This window comes from Neolamprologus multifasciatus, chromosome 2 (genome assembly GCF_963576455.1).
Source record: "Neolamprologus multifasciatus chromosome 2, fNeoMul1.2, whole genome shotgun sequence".
In the NCBI taxonomy this organism is placed as follows: domain Eukaryota; kingdom Metazoa; phylum Chordata; class Actinopteri; order Cichliformes; family Cichlidae; genus Neolamprologus; species Neolamprologus multifasciatus.
Genome location: NC_140440.1, coordinates 14,741,975 through 14,757,703, shown reverse-complemented (window position 1 = coordinate 14,757,703; position 15,729 = coordinate 14,741,975). Strand labels below are relative to the sequence as shown.

At 46.7% G+C, this 15,729-nt stretch overlaps 1 protein-coding gene across 1 annotated transcript in view; it reads right to left on the bottom strand.

Annotated features, from left to right (window-relative positions):
* LOC146524126 (uncharacterized) overlaps positions 1–14,404 on the bottom strand; it is a 49,096-nt gene extending 34,692 nt beyond the window's left edge. Inside the window, exons 1-2 of the mRNA XM_085134982.1 lie at positions 13,201–14,404; positions 11,801–13,053 (exon numbers count right to left, since the gene is read on the bottom strand). Coding sequence (XP_084991108.1) covers positions 11,801–13,053; positions 13,201–13,560 — 1,613 coding nt within the window. The 5' untranslated portion in view covers positions 13,561–14,404. The remainder of the gene's footprint in view (positions 1–11,800; positions 13,054–13,200) is intronic.
* Between the last annotated feature and the right edge of the window lie 1,325 nt (positions 14,405–15,729).

Here is a 15,729-nt window from a genome sequence, read left to right as displayed (position 1 = left end):
CTGAGAACTGTCTCCTGTTGGTGCTGGGTGTGAAGTTTACCACCCAGGTAAAGAATCATACTGCTGGTGTGTCACCTGTGGGGTCAGGACCTGATGTTACTGCTGTTTTGTTTGTGTTTTGTGCTCGTTTATGCTCTTTTAGTCTTTTTGTTTTGTTCTTTGGTATTGTTCGGGTCAGCTGCATTCAGCGTTGCTGCTCTGCTGCTTGAGCAGCGACGTGTGCGACTAATAATTTAAGGTTAACTTTGCATTTGAGTCCGTCTCCCTCCTTCTTTGAATGTGTGTTTTTCAGAACAAGAAAATTCAACTTTTGAATTGTGGAACCACGTCTCAGCTTTAGTGGAGCAAACCTGTGCACCTTACTGGTACTTTTACTGATTTCCTCGGGTGAAGGACTGTTTATTTATACAGCTTTTGGAAGAAACCACACCAGTGGATTTTACAGTAAACAAATAAATGTAAGGCATCAAATGATCTAAAAAGTATTTGATATTTAGCTTCCCATAGAGCTAAATGTGATGCTCTGCAGGCACCAGATAACAGATTGTGGAGCCCTGTGCAAACCAGGAGGGGCTCAACATTAGTGAAAGTTCATCTCAGCCAGATGCAGTGACAGATAGAATCAAGCTAATGGCAAAGACAATTACTAGCACGGATGAGAACTTCCTCCCTCCTCCTCAATCTCCTGCTACATTCCTTAAATATGAGTATACGAGTGTTTAATTAAGCAGCAATATTAATTAAGACTTGATGATATTAAGTACGGGTGAAGAGTTTTGAGGCTGGTTACAGTAAATGAGTTTAAGATGAATGTAAGGAGATGCGTATCCTGCACTGCATATTGCTTCTGAGCTTAATGGCACCAAGACTGAAGATATGAAAGAGCTGCTGGATGATGATGAGCCGTGTGCATTTGCACTGAGGTAATACAGCATTAATGACTATGCAAGAAAGCGTTAGTAACTGTAGGTGGAGGTGGATATGAGAAGTGTACTACAAATGACAGAACAAATGACTCGGTCCAAGTTCAAACCGACCCAAACGGGTTTGTTTGTGAAGAAGAAGAACTTTGAGAAAGGCTGCCCTACATCCATTTACCTACATCCACTGTGTCTGTATTTGCTTAGCTATTAAACCCTGAGAGATGCTGGGTCAAATCTGGTTAAGTAAATGAAGCAAGTAAGCTAAATTCTTTTTTAAAGATGGAGTACTGTTTAATTTGCAGCTGAAAGGCTTTTCATTACTAAATTAAATGCTTGTATAAATATTCTAGTGCACTGAATGATAAATGATTTGTGCTCTGAGTTGCTTAATAGAGTTCTCTATCTTGCCTCTGCACATAATGATCCACCTAGCTCTGTACTGAAAAGACTCAAAAGCGCTGTACACAATTAACCTGGCAGCAAATAGAAACACTCCTTTAATTTGATTCTCTTTGTATTCAAGCACTACAGTGGTTTCAAAGAACCGTATTTAATCTGATTGCTGACTTTCTTGTGAGCAATTAAATAGTATTTTCTGTGTGGCACAAGCTGATGAAAACACCTAGTGTGATTTAAGGTATTTGTCAACTGGATGATTACAACAAAATGATACTCCGTGCACCTGAAGGCTGGTAAAAAGCCACATACACAATTCACAACGATGCAACACCAAAGACACTGATTCAGTAAAAAGGACTAGATGTTACAGTCCCTGATAAAGCATTGCTTTAGATGGAGAGACTCTTGAGGGATGCCTGTTATAAGGAAAGCCCAGAAACTTTGCCAGCAGCACGCATCATTATGTGCCTCAACTTTCGGTCTTTTACCCAGGCTAATCTGCCTAGTTAGGGATTAGAGATCTGATCTAGTTTATCATTTTAAAATGTGGGACACATTGTCAGTAGTGGACCTTGGATTAATCGGGTGTTTCAGTCATTATCACTAGAATCCCTCATCCAAGGAGGCTCTGCCAGGGTTGATCAGGCCCTGGAGTGTGTCACTGGTTTATGTTAAATTATTATTTCTCTTCTTCTTTCTTCTGTTTAGTTTCCTACAGTTTATTTTCTATCTATTCACTGCAGCTGAGAAATAATATTTACCTCTTTAGCGTTTATGGAGCCTAACTTCTTCAAAGGAATAGAAAAGGTGACAGAGAGAAGTAAAACAAAAGGGACAAGATAGGAGAGAGCAGAGAGGAGAGCTGGAAGGGGGGCGCCCGATCTGGCTTCCCGGATCGGGCTGTATGCTCTACCTCCCCACTGCCTCCCAGAAAAGGGGAGAAGAGCAGAATATTTATTTTCTCTCGTGGTTAGCTGACTGCCTTAGCTGCCCAAGTGATGTCAGCCCTTTTTAACCATAGCCAGTGACTGGTCCTCTCAGCGGTGTTAGCTAGCTCTCTTATAGCCTGCCGTTGTGCCTCTCCTCTGATCCCAATGTCTCTAAGCAGTTTTGCTGTTGTGCTGGCAACAAAGCCCCTGCACCCCACCTCCACTGTGGCCAGCGCCAGTGTCTGGCTGTTTCCTCCTGTCGACACAGCTCGTTCGGTTACAGATGCCTGTTGCCACCGAGGTGTTACTGAGCCAAGACCAAATGCTCCTCTGGCCTGTTGGTCGTGACCCACCATGTCACGATGCCCGAAGAGCGGATTTCGCCTGTAGCACAGATGTGGCTGGGGTCCACTTCCTCCCCGTTGCTAGGGTGGGAGCAGTGCCTCTTACTATGGGGTCCTGGGAGTCCGTGAGTGACATCTCAAGCCTCATTTTTGCACATTTAAACTCCTCAACCAGGCTGGGGCTAGGCAATGACAGTATCCCGTCGCTGTAGAGTCCAACGCTGCTGAGGCATTTGGGAAGTCCGAGCCACTTCTTAACGTAGGAGCTCACTAGCCTCTCTAGTCAGTCAGCCGAGACTGCAAGACTAGGCTGACCAACCTGTGCACTGCCTGGACTGATTACAAGAAGGCCTATGACTCAGTGCCTCACAGCTGGATACTGGAATGCCTAGAACTGTACAAGATCAACAGGACCCTGAGAGCCTTCATCAGGAACTCAATGGGGATGTGACAGACAACGCTAAAGCCCAACTTCAAGCCCATAGCACAAGTCACTATCACGTGCGGGATCTGCCAAGGAGATGCTCTGTCCCCACTGCTGTTCTGCATAGGCCTGAACCCCCTCAGTGAGATCATTAACAAGACTGGCTACGGATACCGACTACAGAACCGAGCAGTTGTCAGCCACCTCCTGTACATGGATGACATCAAGCTGTATGCCAAGAGTGAACGAGACATCGATTCACTGATCCACACTACCAGGATATACGGCTGGAGAAGTGTAGTCGGATGATAACAAAGAGAGGGAAGGTAGTCAGAACTGAGGGGACTGAACTACCAGAAGGCAACATTGCAGACATAGAGGACAGTTACAAGTACCTGGGGATCCCGCAGGCGAATGGGAACCTTGAAGAGGCCGCTAGGAAAGCTGCAACCACCAAGTACCTGCAGAGGGTCAGACAAGTCCTGAGGAGTCAGCTGAACAGTAAGAACAAGATCCGGGCCATCAACACGTACGCCCTGCCCGTGATCAGGTACCCTGCTGGGATTAAGCTGGCCAAAGGAGGAGATAGAAGCCACTGACATCAAGACCAGGAAGCTCCTGACCATGCATGGAGGGTTTCACGCTAAGCGGAAGAACAAATCTGGACTGAAAGACAGCACAGAGGCACTAATCATGGCAGCACAAGAACAAAGAAGATCTCATATTTGTTTCCAATTCTACTGAATCATCTGCTGGCCGGCAGAGCGCGTGGAAGAACGATATAGGAACAGATATATCTTTAGAAGAATGGAAATCAGTGTGCTTAAAAGCTCATACTCAAACCGTTAACACAAGATTGCAGCTTTTACAAGTTAACTGGTCCATGCGAACTTATCTAACCCCTGTTAAGTTACATTCATTTGATAATAATATCCTGGATACATGTGTGAAATGTGGTATAGAAAAGGGAACTTTTTTCCACTGCTTATGGGAATGTGAGGAGATACAGAAGTTTAGGAGGGAGGTAACTTTAGCAATAAATACTATGTTAAATAGAACTCTAAATCCAGACCCCAAATTATTTATATTGGGACTTTATTCACCATCTCCAACAATTCAAAAAGAAATCAGGACCCTCATAAATATGTGCCTCTTACATGCTAAATGTCTAATTGCATTGTATTGGAGAAAAATTGATAGACCAAAACTGGAGCATTGGTTACAGGACATGTCCTCATCTCTGTCAATGGAAAAGATAACCTATATTTTGAAAGGGAAGAAGGAGCTGTTTGAAATTGTCTGGAAACCTTTTATATTATACTTGGAAGGAAGTGGACCTTTCACACGTTTTGGTGGAATCCGGGGAACCTGGAGTCACATAACGGAGAGACATAACGGAGTGATATAACCGTGAGGGATATGGTGGGATGACACTTGGTATCGGCCATCTGTTTGTTGTTGTTGTTGTTTTTGTTTTTTAAACTTTTTTTCCTGATGAATATGCTTTCATATTCCTGTGTATGATTTATTTGATTTGTATTCTATGTGTTATAAAAACTCAATAAACATATTGTTGCAGCTCAGCCTTTGAAACCATTGATCTTCAGATATCTGCATCTGTCCAAAAATGGTTCACCTCATTTCTGGTGAATAAAACATTTTTGGCTTCAGTGGGAAACTTTTGGTCACATGAAGCTGAATTTTCATGTTCCATGTTCCACAAGGATCGGTTTTAAGCCTCTTGTTATTTTCATTATGTTCTGCCTTTAGGCCGTATCATTAGCAGTTTCAAAATTATTTCATTACCATCAGCATGCAGACGATATCCAATTATACATCTCATTTAAACTTTTTGAGTTAGACAAATTGTGGATTCTAAGATGGATGCACTTAAGAAAATTAATGGTTGGATGACAAACAATTTTCTGCAGCTGAACGCAGACAAGCCTGAGTGTTTAATTCCTCCTCCAGAGTATCAAGCCCCAAATTAGACAACATCTGGGTTCTTTCTTATTGATGGTAAAAGCTACTGCTCAGAATCTTCTGTCAGTTTTTGATCAATCTCTGTCTTTTGATGCTCATAAGAGCCTTACATCGTGATCTCTTACTGCTATGTGGGTGTTTACCTCTTTCCAAAAAGTAAGCAAAAGAGGAAACACCTCTGTTACCTGTGTCTCCTGTACACGATGATGGCAATGATGATGAACATGAACTCTTCTCATACCTACCTGTTCCTTTATCTGCTGAACCTGTCACATTCACAATGCTTACTGACTTACCCACTGTTCAGCAACCTGTTCCAGTCATCAACCAGCCTATTGTCCCAGCAGTATCTGAGATTACCTCAGAGGAACCTGTACCTATTGAAGAGGAACAAGTTATCAGTCAAGGTGTGTGTGGATAAGTGTAAGTGCAGGTTTGCCCTCCCCACACAGCTCCACAGTTCACCGTGGTTAATGTGATTTTTTTTTTTTTTGAGTGGTTTACATGAAGGAAGGAGACAAATCTCTTGAATGTTGTGTGAGCAAGTTTATCTGTAAGAAATCTGCAACATCACCTGAGTGGAAATAAGTTGCTTTTCTGAGCGCCATTCTTGTCCACACTCCACACCAGTTGGTGGTGGTAATGTAGCCCAGAGTGGGCCGATAAGAAGTGTGTGGCGTGACCTGGTCCTGCACCGTGGGGGGCCCAGACATGCCCTACATTTCACACTGTGGGCTGCCAACTGTGGGCCATGTGAATCTGCCCACCATACACAATACCAACACAAGCCCCGAGGGGGCAGGGATGGTGGTCTTCATCCCTCTTGGATACACTGAAGAACCGAGCTTGAACAGACAGCAAAGAGGGAGACGTTGTCATGGCATCCATGAACTTTGAGTTTAGAGTAGAAAAGTGCTATTAGCGAACAGTCCAGATTACACTTGCACAAGAATATGTAAAAAGATGAATGAAATAACAATTTATGAGCATATTATAGCACCATTAGATTTAAATGATGTTTTTTAAATGGGGCATTTATTATGCTGCTCTGTGTGATCTATTTAAGTGCTAAACAATGATTTAAAAATTCTTTTACTGATGAAAACAATGCAAACTTGAATTAAAGGAGGAAGAGATGAGGATGGGATGGAGAGAGTGGAGAGAAGACGTGAATGAGGAAGTTTGATTGGATGAGTGGGAACATTAGGTGAAGTGTGCTGGTGAGCGTTTAGTGTTTGGTGGCCAGCTAAGAGCTATCAGGTTGTACTGGGCACAGTGTGTGCACAGAGTCTGTGTGTGGTAGTAAAACCTCCCATGAAAAAACTAAAATGCTGTAATAAACTCATCAAGCACCATATTTTTGCTGAAATGTGAATTATAGGTTCATTGTTTATGGTTAAATTTCTGCCTGTTTTATATTGTCTGTTTTATTATTTGTTATTTTATGTGCAGCACTTTGTGATTCTGTCTAGAAAGGAGCTACATGAATAAAATTTTATTTATTTATTCACTGATATGTTTATCTCACTCATGTTGTTAGCAGCTTGCTAACTAAATGTTAGGCTCAGCCTCAGCAAGCTTAGCTGAGTTGTACATAATTCATACATTTCTTCCAAAAACACAGATACAGCAGACGTCACATAGTTTGAATTTTCAGAAACCTCAATCAAATCAAATTACACAACTGTATCACAGAAGTGACCATTCACACTGAAACAGCTGTCCCCAATACACAACACACAAGTAGCATCAATCTGTTGTTAACAAACACACAGGATGAGACAAGAGTGAAGCTTTTCCACTTCCACTTTTCCACTGCCAGGTAAGCTTTCCTGCTTACCTGGCAGTGGAACACTTCAATATTTTTCACCTTCACATAATATTGAAGTAAATGCTGTGGCACTCTGATGTTTGTCCTTTCCTTTGGTAAACAAAGTTATTTCCACCACCAATTGAGCTAGAAAAGTTACAAATTATACAGAAATTAACAAAAATGAACAAAAATGACTAGTACTACATTAAAACAAATTGTTGGCTTTCCATAAAACCTCTCAGTGTGCTGACACACTTCCTGCAGAGCAGCCACATTAATAATAACAAAAATACTTTTCAGGAGAAAAATCAAAACTAAAAAAGAAAAGAAAAGAAAATGTTTTTGTGGCAGCATGTTGCAGGTTGTATCCCCACGTTAGCTTACAGCTGGCACCACGACTTACTACAGATGCTAATGCAAGTCTGTAACGGTCTGTTAATTTAGGTTTAAAGACATGCAAGTAATCTTCAGTCACATTATATTTGATTTACTCATTCGATGATCAGTTTGTCTGATATCGGGTAATGTTAGCTAACCTTGTGTTTAGCTTTCGTGCTGCTGGATCACCAGTAAGAAGCTGGCCTCTGTAAAGGTCACATATATGGACTTTTAACCTTTCTCTGCTGCTATTTTAATTTTGTGTAGCGTTCTGTTGCAAAGTGTAGCAACTCTGATTAAACACCAAGCTACACCTGTGTCAGTGAATACAGGAGTCTGAGTAGACTTTTTACTCTCAGAACCTTCATTTGACAAGCGGTGAAAAAGCATTGCCTGAACAGAGCATGAGCGCGCCTCACTCTCCCTCTCAGAGCAACCAGGAAGAGGAAGTAAACAGGAAATGAACCAATAAGCTCAAGTTCACCTTCAAAATAAAATCTTAAAATTTAACATTTTTGACCTTTTTACTTCTTTCTAACTTAAATACATATAAATGAATTATTTTAAAGGAAACATAAAAGATAAATGACATAAATGCCTTTGAGGCATCATAATTTGTATTTACCTTTAAAGTGTAGAGCTCCAGTCCACACTGACGTTTCCAAAGCGAGACACAAAATAGTGGACAGTGCAGCAGTTTTTGACCTGCAAACATGGCTGCTTTCGTTCATTTCAACATAAATTATTGTAATAGTGTGAACATCCTTCAACAACATGTATAAGGGTACCAGGACTAAATTATGCTTAGATGACACATGTTGGACATATGAGGTCCTTATGTGCAAATTCAACAGCCGCCCATGTTTTTCAGTGTAGACACGGATCAATGATGCGCCTGCAGAGTTTGCTCCGTGTTGGGATTGTTCTTTACCCTCTTAGAACAAACCCACTCAGTTTCTTTTCCTGTGTGAATCCAAGTAATCATGTACAAATACTTTGTTACTGTATTGAAGTAGAATATTCGGGTATCTGTAATTTACTTGAGTAGTTTTTTTCTACAACTTTTGACTTTGACTCCCTACATTTTTAAACCAGCGTCTGTACTTTCTGCTCCTTATATTTTGTGAAACATGCTGCAAAACAGACAGGCTGTTCTTTAACTGTTGCATGAAAATGCTGTGCAGGTTAGTGCAGGATGAACAGTTTAGTTTCTGCACTGTGATGGATTTAAAGTAAAGAGCAGTGTGTGACTGGTGCACAGTGACCGTCTAGTATAAAGGCAGCAGAAACAGGACAACTCCTGAAACATCTGCTGACATCTGGCTGAATTCAGGTGCATAAATCTGCAAAGAGCAGCTGGTCAGCTGACCACAGGCTGTATATTAAGAAAATCTACTGGACCCCTCCATATAAATTATTATGAATTGTGCTTTTTTTCCTTGTGCTGAGCCATTGACACTGATTTTAGGGTCCCCCACGCACTGAATCAAACTTTGACCCCTGACTGTTCACATTTTCTTTTTTAGAGGCAAAGAAAATAGAGCTTCTCGTTTTTCTACATATTTCCTCTGAAGAGTTACTGTTTACTTTCTTACTTTGAGTACATTTCAGAGCTTGTACTTTTTTACTTTTACTTACTGTGTGAATCAGGCCTTTACGGTCAAACAGCTGCTGAGAAACCACGACTGAGGAAAAACAACAAGCAGAAGAGATTTGTTCGGGTCAAGAAACACGAGGAGTGGACATTAGACCATCTGTGCTTTGGTCTGATGGGTCCAAATTTGAGATCTTTGGTTCCACCTGCCGTGTCTTTGTGCCATGCAGAAAAGGTGAACGATGGTCTCTACATGCATGGTTCCCACTGTGAAGCATGGAGGAGATGGAGGAGGTGTGATGGTGTGGTGTGTGTGTGTGTGTGGGGGGGGGGGGGGGGTTTGCTAGTGACATCGATGGAGATTTATTTAAAACTGAAGGCACACTGAACCAGCATGACTACCACAGCATCCTGCAGCAACATGCATCCCATCTGGTTTGCATTTTTGGACCATCATTGATTTTTCAACAGGACAATGACCCCAAACACACCTCCAGGCTGTGTACGGGCTGTGACCAAGGAGAGCGATGGAGTGCTTTACCAGATGGTCTGGTCCCCACGGTCACCTGACATAAACCCAATGGAGATGGTTTGGGATGGACCGCAGACTGAAGGCAAAAGGACCAACAAGTGCTCAGCATCTCTGGGAACTCCATCAAGATTATTGGGAAAAACGTTTCAGGTGACGACCTCATGAAGCTCAAGGAGAGAATGAAAGAGTGTGCAAAGCAAGGGGGGGGGGGGGGGGGGGGGGTGTTACGAAGAGTCTTAAATATAAAACATGTTTATTTATGGTTTTGATGCCTTCATTGAGAATCTAGAGTGTAAACAGTCATGAAAATAAAGACAAACCATTAAATGTGAAGGTGTGTCATAACTTTGACTGGTAGTTTATATAGATACTGTTAAGGGGTGGCTGCGTGCAGGCAGGAGAAGGACCCAAAGTGCAGACTCCGGAGACAAAACTTAAACTCAAAAACCGCTTTAATCTTAAACTCAAATAACATAACAGGGAAAAACAAAATAAACTTACACCAAAGGAATGAAAAAACACACAGCTAACTAAACGGTAGATCGCGACAATGACAAACTGAAACACAGGGCTTAAATACATAGAGGGAGCAATCAGGGAATGGACAACAGGAGGGAAACACAGCTGGGGCAAATCAGAACTGACGAGACAAGGAAGCGTAAACTGAACACACTGAGAAGAGACAGAAACCTTCAAAGTAAAACAGGAAACACAAAACACAGACTGAACAAAAGACACAGACTCACATGCAGGCACTACAACAGAGGGAACAGAGACGTGGGACCAGGGCAGACACAGACTGGACACGGGGATACAGCAACCAAGGATTACACAGAGACATAAACCATAAGACAGAACTCTATCAAAGAAACCAAAGACTAGAAATGATAAATAATATAATCAACTCAAAAGCCCTGGGTCAACGACCCAGGCATCCTAACAGTATCCCCCCCTAAAGGGCTGGCTCCCAGACAGCCCAACCCGAAACACCAAAACAAAAAAAACAACCCAACCAGGGCGGGCGGCGGGGGAACAGGATGGAGGGACCGAAAAGAAACAAACACACGGAGCCAAAGACAAAAAACACAGGGAGCAAAAAACCCAAAACAGAACAAAACAGCACAGCGGCCCAGCAACAGTCCAAAAGAAAACAGACAAAAGCCCATGAAAGGCGCATAGGCCCAGGCAACAGTCCCGAAAAAAGTTCAGGAGGCTGGCCCGGAGGCTGACGGCACAACAGTCCAAACCCGGGTAGTTCAGGGGGGCGGCCCGGAGGCAGGCGGCCCAAAAGCCAAGAGGACAGTTCAGGGGGCCGGCTGGGCGGGAGGCACCGGCGGAGCAGGTCAGGAGGCCGGCCGGGCGGGAGGCACCGGCGGCGACCGGTGCGACCGAGCAGGTCAGGAGGCCGGCCGGGCGGGAGGCACCAGCGGCGACCGAGCAGGTCCGGAGGCCGGCCGGGCGGGAGGCGCCGGCGGCGACGCAGGTCAGGGGGCCGTCCGTAACGGTAATGATGTCCAGTCATCGGCCCGGAAAGTGGCCAAACAGGCCGGACAGGACGAGCAGGACGAGCAGGACGGACAGGACCAGACGGCACGGGGACCTCAGGCACAGGCGAAGATAGACGGAGCGAGGCAGGACCAGGCGAAGACACGGGGGCCGGACCAGGCGCGGGCGAAGACTCGGAGGCCGGACCAGGCGAGGGCGAAGACTCGGAGGCCGGACCAGGCGAGGGCGAAGACTCGGAGGCCGGACCAGGCGAGGGCGAAGACTCGGAGGCCGGACCAGGCGAGGGCGAAGACTCGGAGGCCGGACCAGGCGAGGGCGAAGACTCGGAGGCCGGACCAGGCGAGGGCGAAGACTCGGAGGCCGGACCAGGCGAGGGCGAAGACTCGGAGGCCGGACCAGGCGAGGGCGGCTCTGCAGGGAACGGCGTGGGAGCCGCAGGTGGTGGCGCTGCAGGCGACGCAGGTCGCTGGATGGGCCCCTCGGACCCTCCAGCGGAGGCAGGAGGCTGGACGGGCCCCTCAGACCCTCCAGCGGGAACAGGCGGCAGGACGGGCCCCTCGGACCCTCCAGCGGGAACAGGCTTCAGGACGGGCCCCTCGGACCCTCCAGCGGGAACAGGCGGCTGAAGCGGTCCCCTCGGACCCTCCAGCGGGAACAGGCGGCCGGACGGGCCCCTCGGACCCTCCAGCGGGAACAGGCGGCAGGACGGGCCCCTCGGACCCTCCAGCGGGAACAGGCGGCAGGACGGGCCCCTCGGACCCTCCAGCGGGAACAGGCGGCAGGACGGGCCCCTCGGACCCTCCAGCGGGAACAGGCGGCAGGACGGGCCCCTCGGACCCTCCGGCTGACGAGGCATGAGGCTGGACGGGCTCCTCGGGCCCTCCAGCTGAGGTGGCACGAGGCTGGACGGGCTCCTCGGGCCCTCCAGCTGACGTGGCACGAGGCTGGACGGGCTCCTCGGGCCCTCCAGCTGACGTGGCACGAGGCTGGACGGGCTCCTCGGGCCCTCCAGCTGACGAGGCACGAGGCTGGACGGGCTCCTCGGGCCCTCCAGCTGACGAGGCATGAGGCTGGACGGGCTCCTCGGGCCCTCCAGCTGACGAGGCCTGAGGCTGGACGGGCTCCTCGGGCCCTCCAGCTGACGAGGCCTGAGGCTGGACGGGCTCCTCGGGCCCTCCAGCTGACGAGGCATGAGGCTGGACGGGCTCCTCGGGCCCTCCAGCTGACGAGGCATGAGGCTGGACGGGCTCCTCGGGCCCTCCAGCTGACGAGGCATGAGGCTGGACGGGCTCCTCGGGCCCTCCAGCTGACGCCGAAGCAGGACCAGTAGGGACAGAGACTACTGGCTGAACAGAAGACTGAGCGGGTGGTGGAACAAATGGCGGAGCTGAACACTGGGGAGATGGCTGAACTGCACAGTGGGCAAAGGGCTGAGCTAACGGAAACACAGGAAAATGAACTATGGACTGGGCTGCTAACAGAGCAAATGACTGAGCTATGGACTGAAATGCATGCAGTAGTGATGGTGGTGATGATGGTTGCTGACTTAACTCTGAGACTCCAGAACACAAGGACAGGGGCTGGATAGGCTCGCCTGAGCCTCCAGCAGACACAGGAATGGGTGCAGACACCCGCCGGACACGAGCCGCTCCCACCCGAGGAGTAGGTACGGGTGCAGAGGTGGGCTGTGTCCCAGCTGGCCTCACCCTGGGAACCGGGACAGGTAGCGGCGACAGCTGGGCAGCTGCTGTCCCCACCCGAGGAGCTGGTACGGGTGCAGGGACTGGCAGAGCCTCAGCCGGCCTGGGAACCGGAGCACAGACGAGCTGGACCTCAGCCTCCCTCACCCGAGGAACTGATACGGGTGCAGGGGTATGCTGGGTCCGAGCTGCCCTGGGAGCAGTAACACAAGGGGGCAGAGGAGGTGGCTCAGAAAAAACAGTCTTAAAACGGGCAGGCTCAGAGTTAATATATACTGGGTCAACAAAAACAGACCTATCAAAAATGAATTTTGCATCTCTTCCACCATGTTTTACAGTCTTTGTTTTAGCAGTTTTTAAAGTCCTTGGGTTAACAGTCTTAGAGTGAACTGACTTGGGGATGACTGGACCAGACTTGACAAAACCAGAACTGCCAGGACTTGAACTGTGTGTGTTAGACCTGCTACGATTGCTCACAGTTTTTCCTTTAACAGCCTTTGGCGAGTGCTTATTATCTTTGGCTTCTCCCTGTTCAGAGGGAGCAAAACGAAAAGGCTTTTCCCAGTCTATGTCATCATCCAAAAGGGAGACTCCAACAGTGTCTGGAGTGAGTTTATTGTCCTTTTCAGTTATGGTTTCAGGTGGGATGTGTGAAAAGCAGTCATTATAACTCACCAGTGGGAGTTGCTCGGCAGGTGAAAAGTGACGGCGGCGTGAGCGTCGCTTCCTCCGAGGTGAGGAAGCTGACGGGGCATACAGCTGAGCCTCTGACGTGCGGGACGGCAATGCAGAGGCTAGAGCGTGAGCATCCGAAGAAAAACGGAGCACTCCCACCTGAAGCGGCCGAGGCTTGGGGGTGAGCGGGGCAGCAGGCGGAGGCTTTTGGCAACTTCGGGGACCTCCAAAAGCCAGCCGAGTTCCGCGGAATATGTGCTCAAAATCCGGAGTGCGCCACGGCTTCCAGCGGAGCTCCTCCTCCAGCTGGGCGATGGCTGCCTCCTGACGCTCATACAGCTCACTGTCTGCTGGGTCCATGTAATGGTCGCGATCTTCTGTTAAGGGGTGGCTGCGTGCAGGCAGGAGAAGGACCCAAAGTGCAGACTCCGGAGACAAAACTTAAACTCAAAAACCGCTTTAATCTTAAACTCAAATAACATAACAGGGAAAAACAAAATAAACTTACACCGAAGGAATGAAAAAACACACAGCTAACTAAACGGTAGATCGCGACAATGACAAACTGAAACACAGGGCTTAAATACATAGAGGGAGCAATCAGGGAATGGACAACAGGAGGGAAACACAGCTGGGGCAAATCAGAACTGACGAGACAAGGAAGCGTAAACTGAACACACTGAGAAGAGACAGAAACCTTCAAAGTAAAACAGGAAACACAAAACACAGACTGAACAAAAGACACAGACTCACATGCAGGCACTACAACAGAGGGAACAGAGACGTGGGACCAGGGCAGACACAGACTGGACACGGGATACAGCAGACAGGGGAGACAGCAACCAAGGATTACACAGAGACATAAACCATAAGACAGAACTCTATCAAAGAAACCAAAGACTAGAAATGATAAATAATATAATCAACTCAAAAGCCCTGGGTCAACGACCCAGGCATCCTAACAGATACACACACACAGACACACAGACACACAGACACACACACAGACACATATACACGTCTAACTAACCAGCCATCAAACTACTGGAAATACTTCCATTCTTCGTATTGATTCGTCTCCCCTGCTGGTTCACCGACTCCACCCTGCATTACATTTGACCCCAAATTAGTATCGACAAAAGGAGGAGATTTCTCACTGGCCAAGCTCAAAAGATGTTTCCCTGCCCTTTGGAAAAGGGAATGAGATTAAGGGATATTTATAAGGCTTCTCTCAGTATGCCAACGTGCTGCAGGCAATTCCCCTGGAAGACACAGAGCTGCAACATAAGATTTCAAATGGGCTCCTCCTAAAAACAGAGTCACTTTGTGCTATAATGTCCCCTCAAAGCTCTTACTGGTCATCAAATCCCATAAAGTAGCTGGTGGGTGTAAATTAACCGGGGCTTAAATAAGGATCGTATTCACTTTTATGACAACTGGCATCCAAGTCCTACTGCTTAAATGGGAAATTAAAACCTCAGAGAATTAAGCTTTCAAAGGATTTGATTTCGTCCCAAGCTTTCTGGTGGTGCAAGCATGTAAACAACGCATTGATGGAGGGGTGTTGGCACTCTGGGAGAGATGGTATCAGGCGAGCAAGAGGCCCTGAAGAGGCCGACAACTAGAAGGACAAAAACGTGGGCGTTGAAGGAGCTGAAATAGGGGAACACTAGACCTTGACCTCGCCTCGAGGGTCAAGTCTCCTACATTAGCTCTGGTTTGAACGTAGTAATGAACATAACAGAGAAACTAGGTCACCGAGGACGAGCATCGAGGGAGAGAGGCAGTTGACAGCCCATCCTCCCGTCTCTGAGCCAAGGTGAGCCGCACCACCCACATAGAAAACCATCAGTTTGAGAATGTGCAAATATATGAAGCAAAAGAAAAACTCTTTTGTGTTTTTTCTGTCTCTGTCTCACTTTGCTTTTGAAACAAAAGTCACTTTGTTGTATAAAACATGAGATGGGCATTTGGAGTTTTATTTCTACTCAAACCGTCATGCCAGATTTGGAATTCATAACATCGATCCAGGAGGGAAAAAGAAAAGAGACAGAAGGGAAAAGTAAACTCATTTGCAAAGGGAAGTACACTTGTAATTAAATTTCAAGCTAAAAGCCCTGTTCATGGTGCACTCTCATTTGCATCCTTCTTAAATATGCATGAATTTATTTTGCATGAACAGGCACAGTGTCTCCACACGAGACGTCACACACAGTTTCATGCATGCAAAAAGAAAGAAGAGGAAAGGAAAGCCATATTTAAAAGTTCACATGGGCTTGTTGATGTTGTGGGGCCTTTTCAGCTCATTAAAGCATTCATGTGTTCATCGTGTGCTCTCTGTGTGTCAGGAGATGTGTATCTGTTATCGTGAGTGAAGCTTAAAAGCACAACGATCCCACTGATGCCGTGATCCACATCACTGTGGTCTGTCTGTCCTGTGATTTCTGGATCAATATCATTTCTCACTCTAATTTATTTTTACAAGAATCTAATGAGCAGCAACTGAATCTTTACTGCAAGTTTATCATC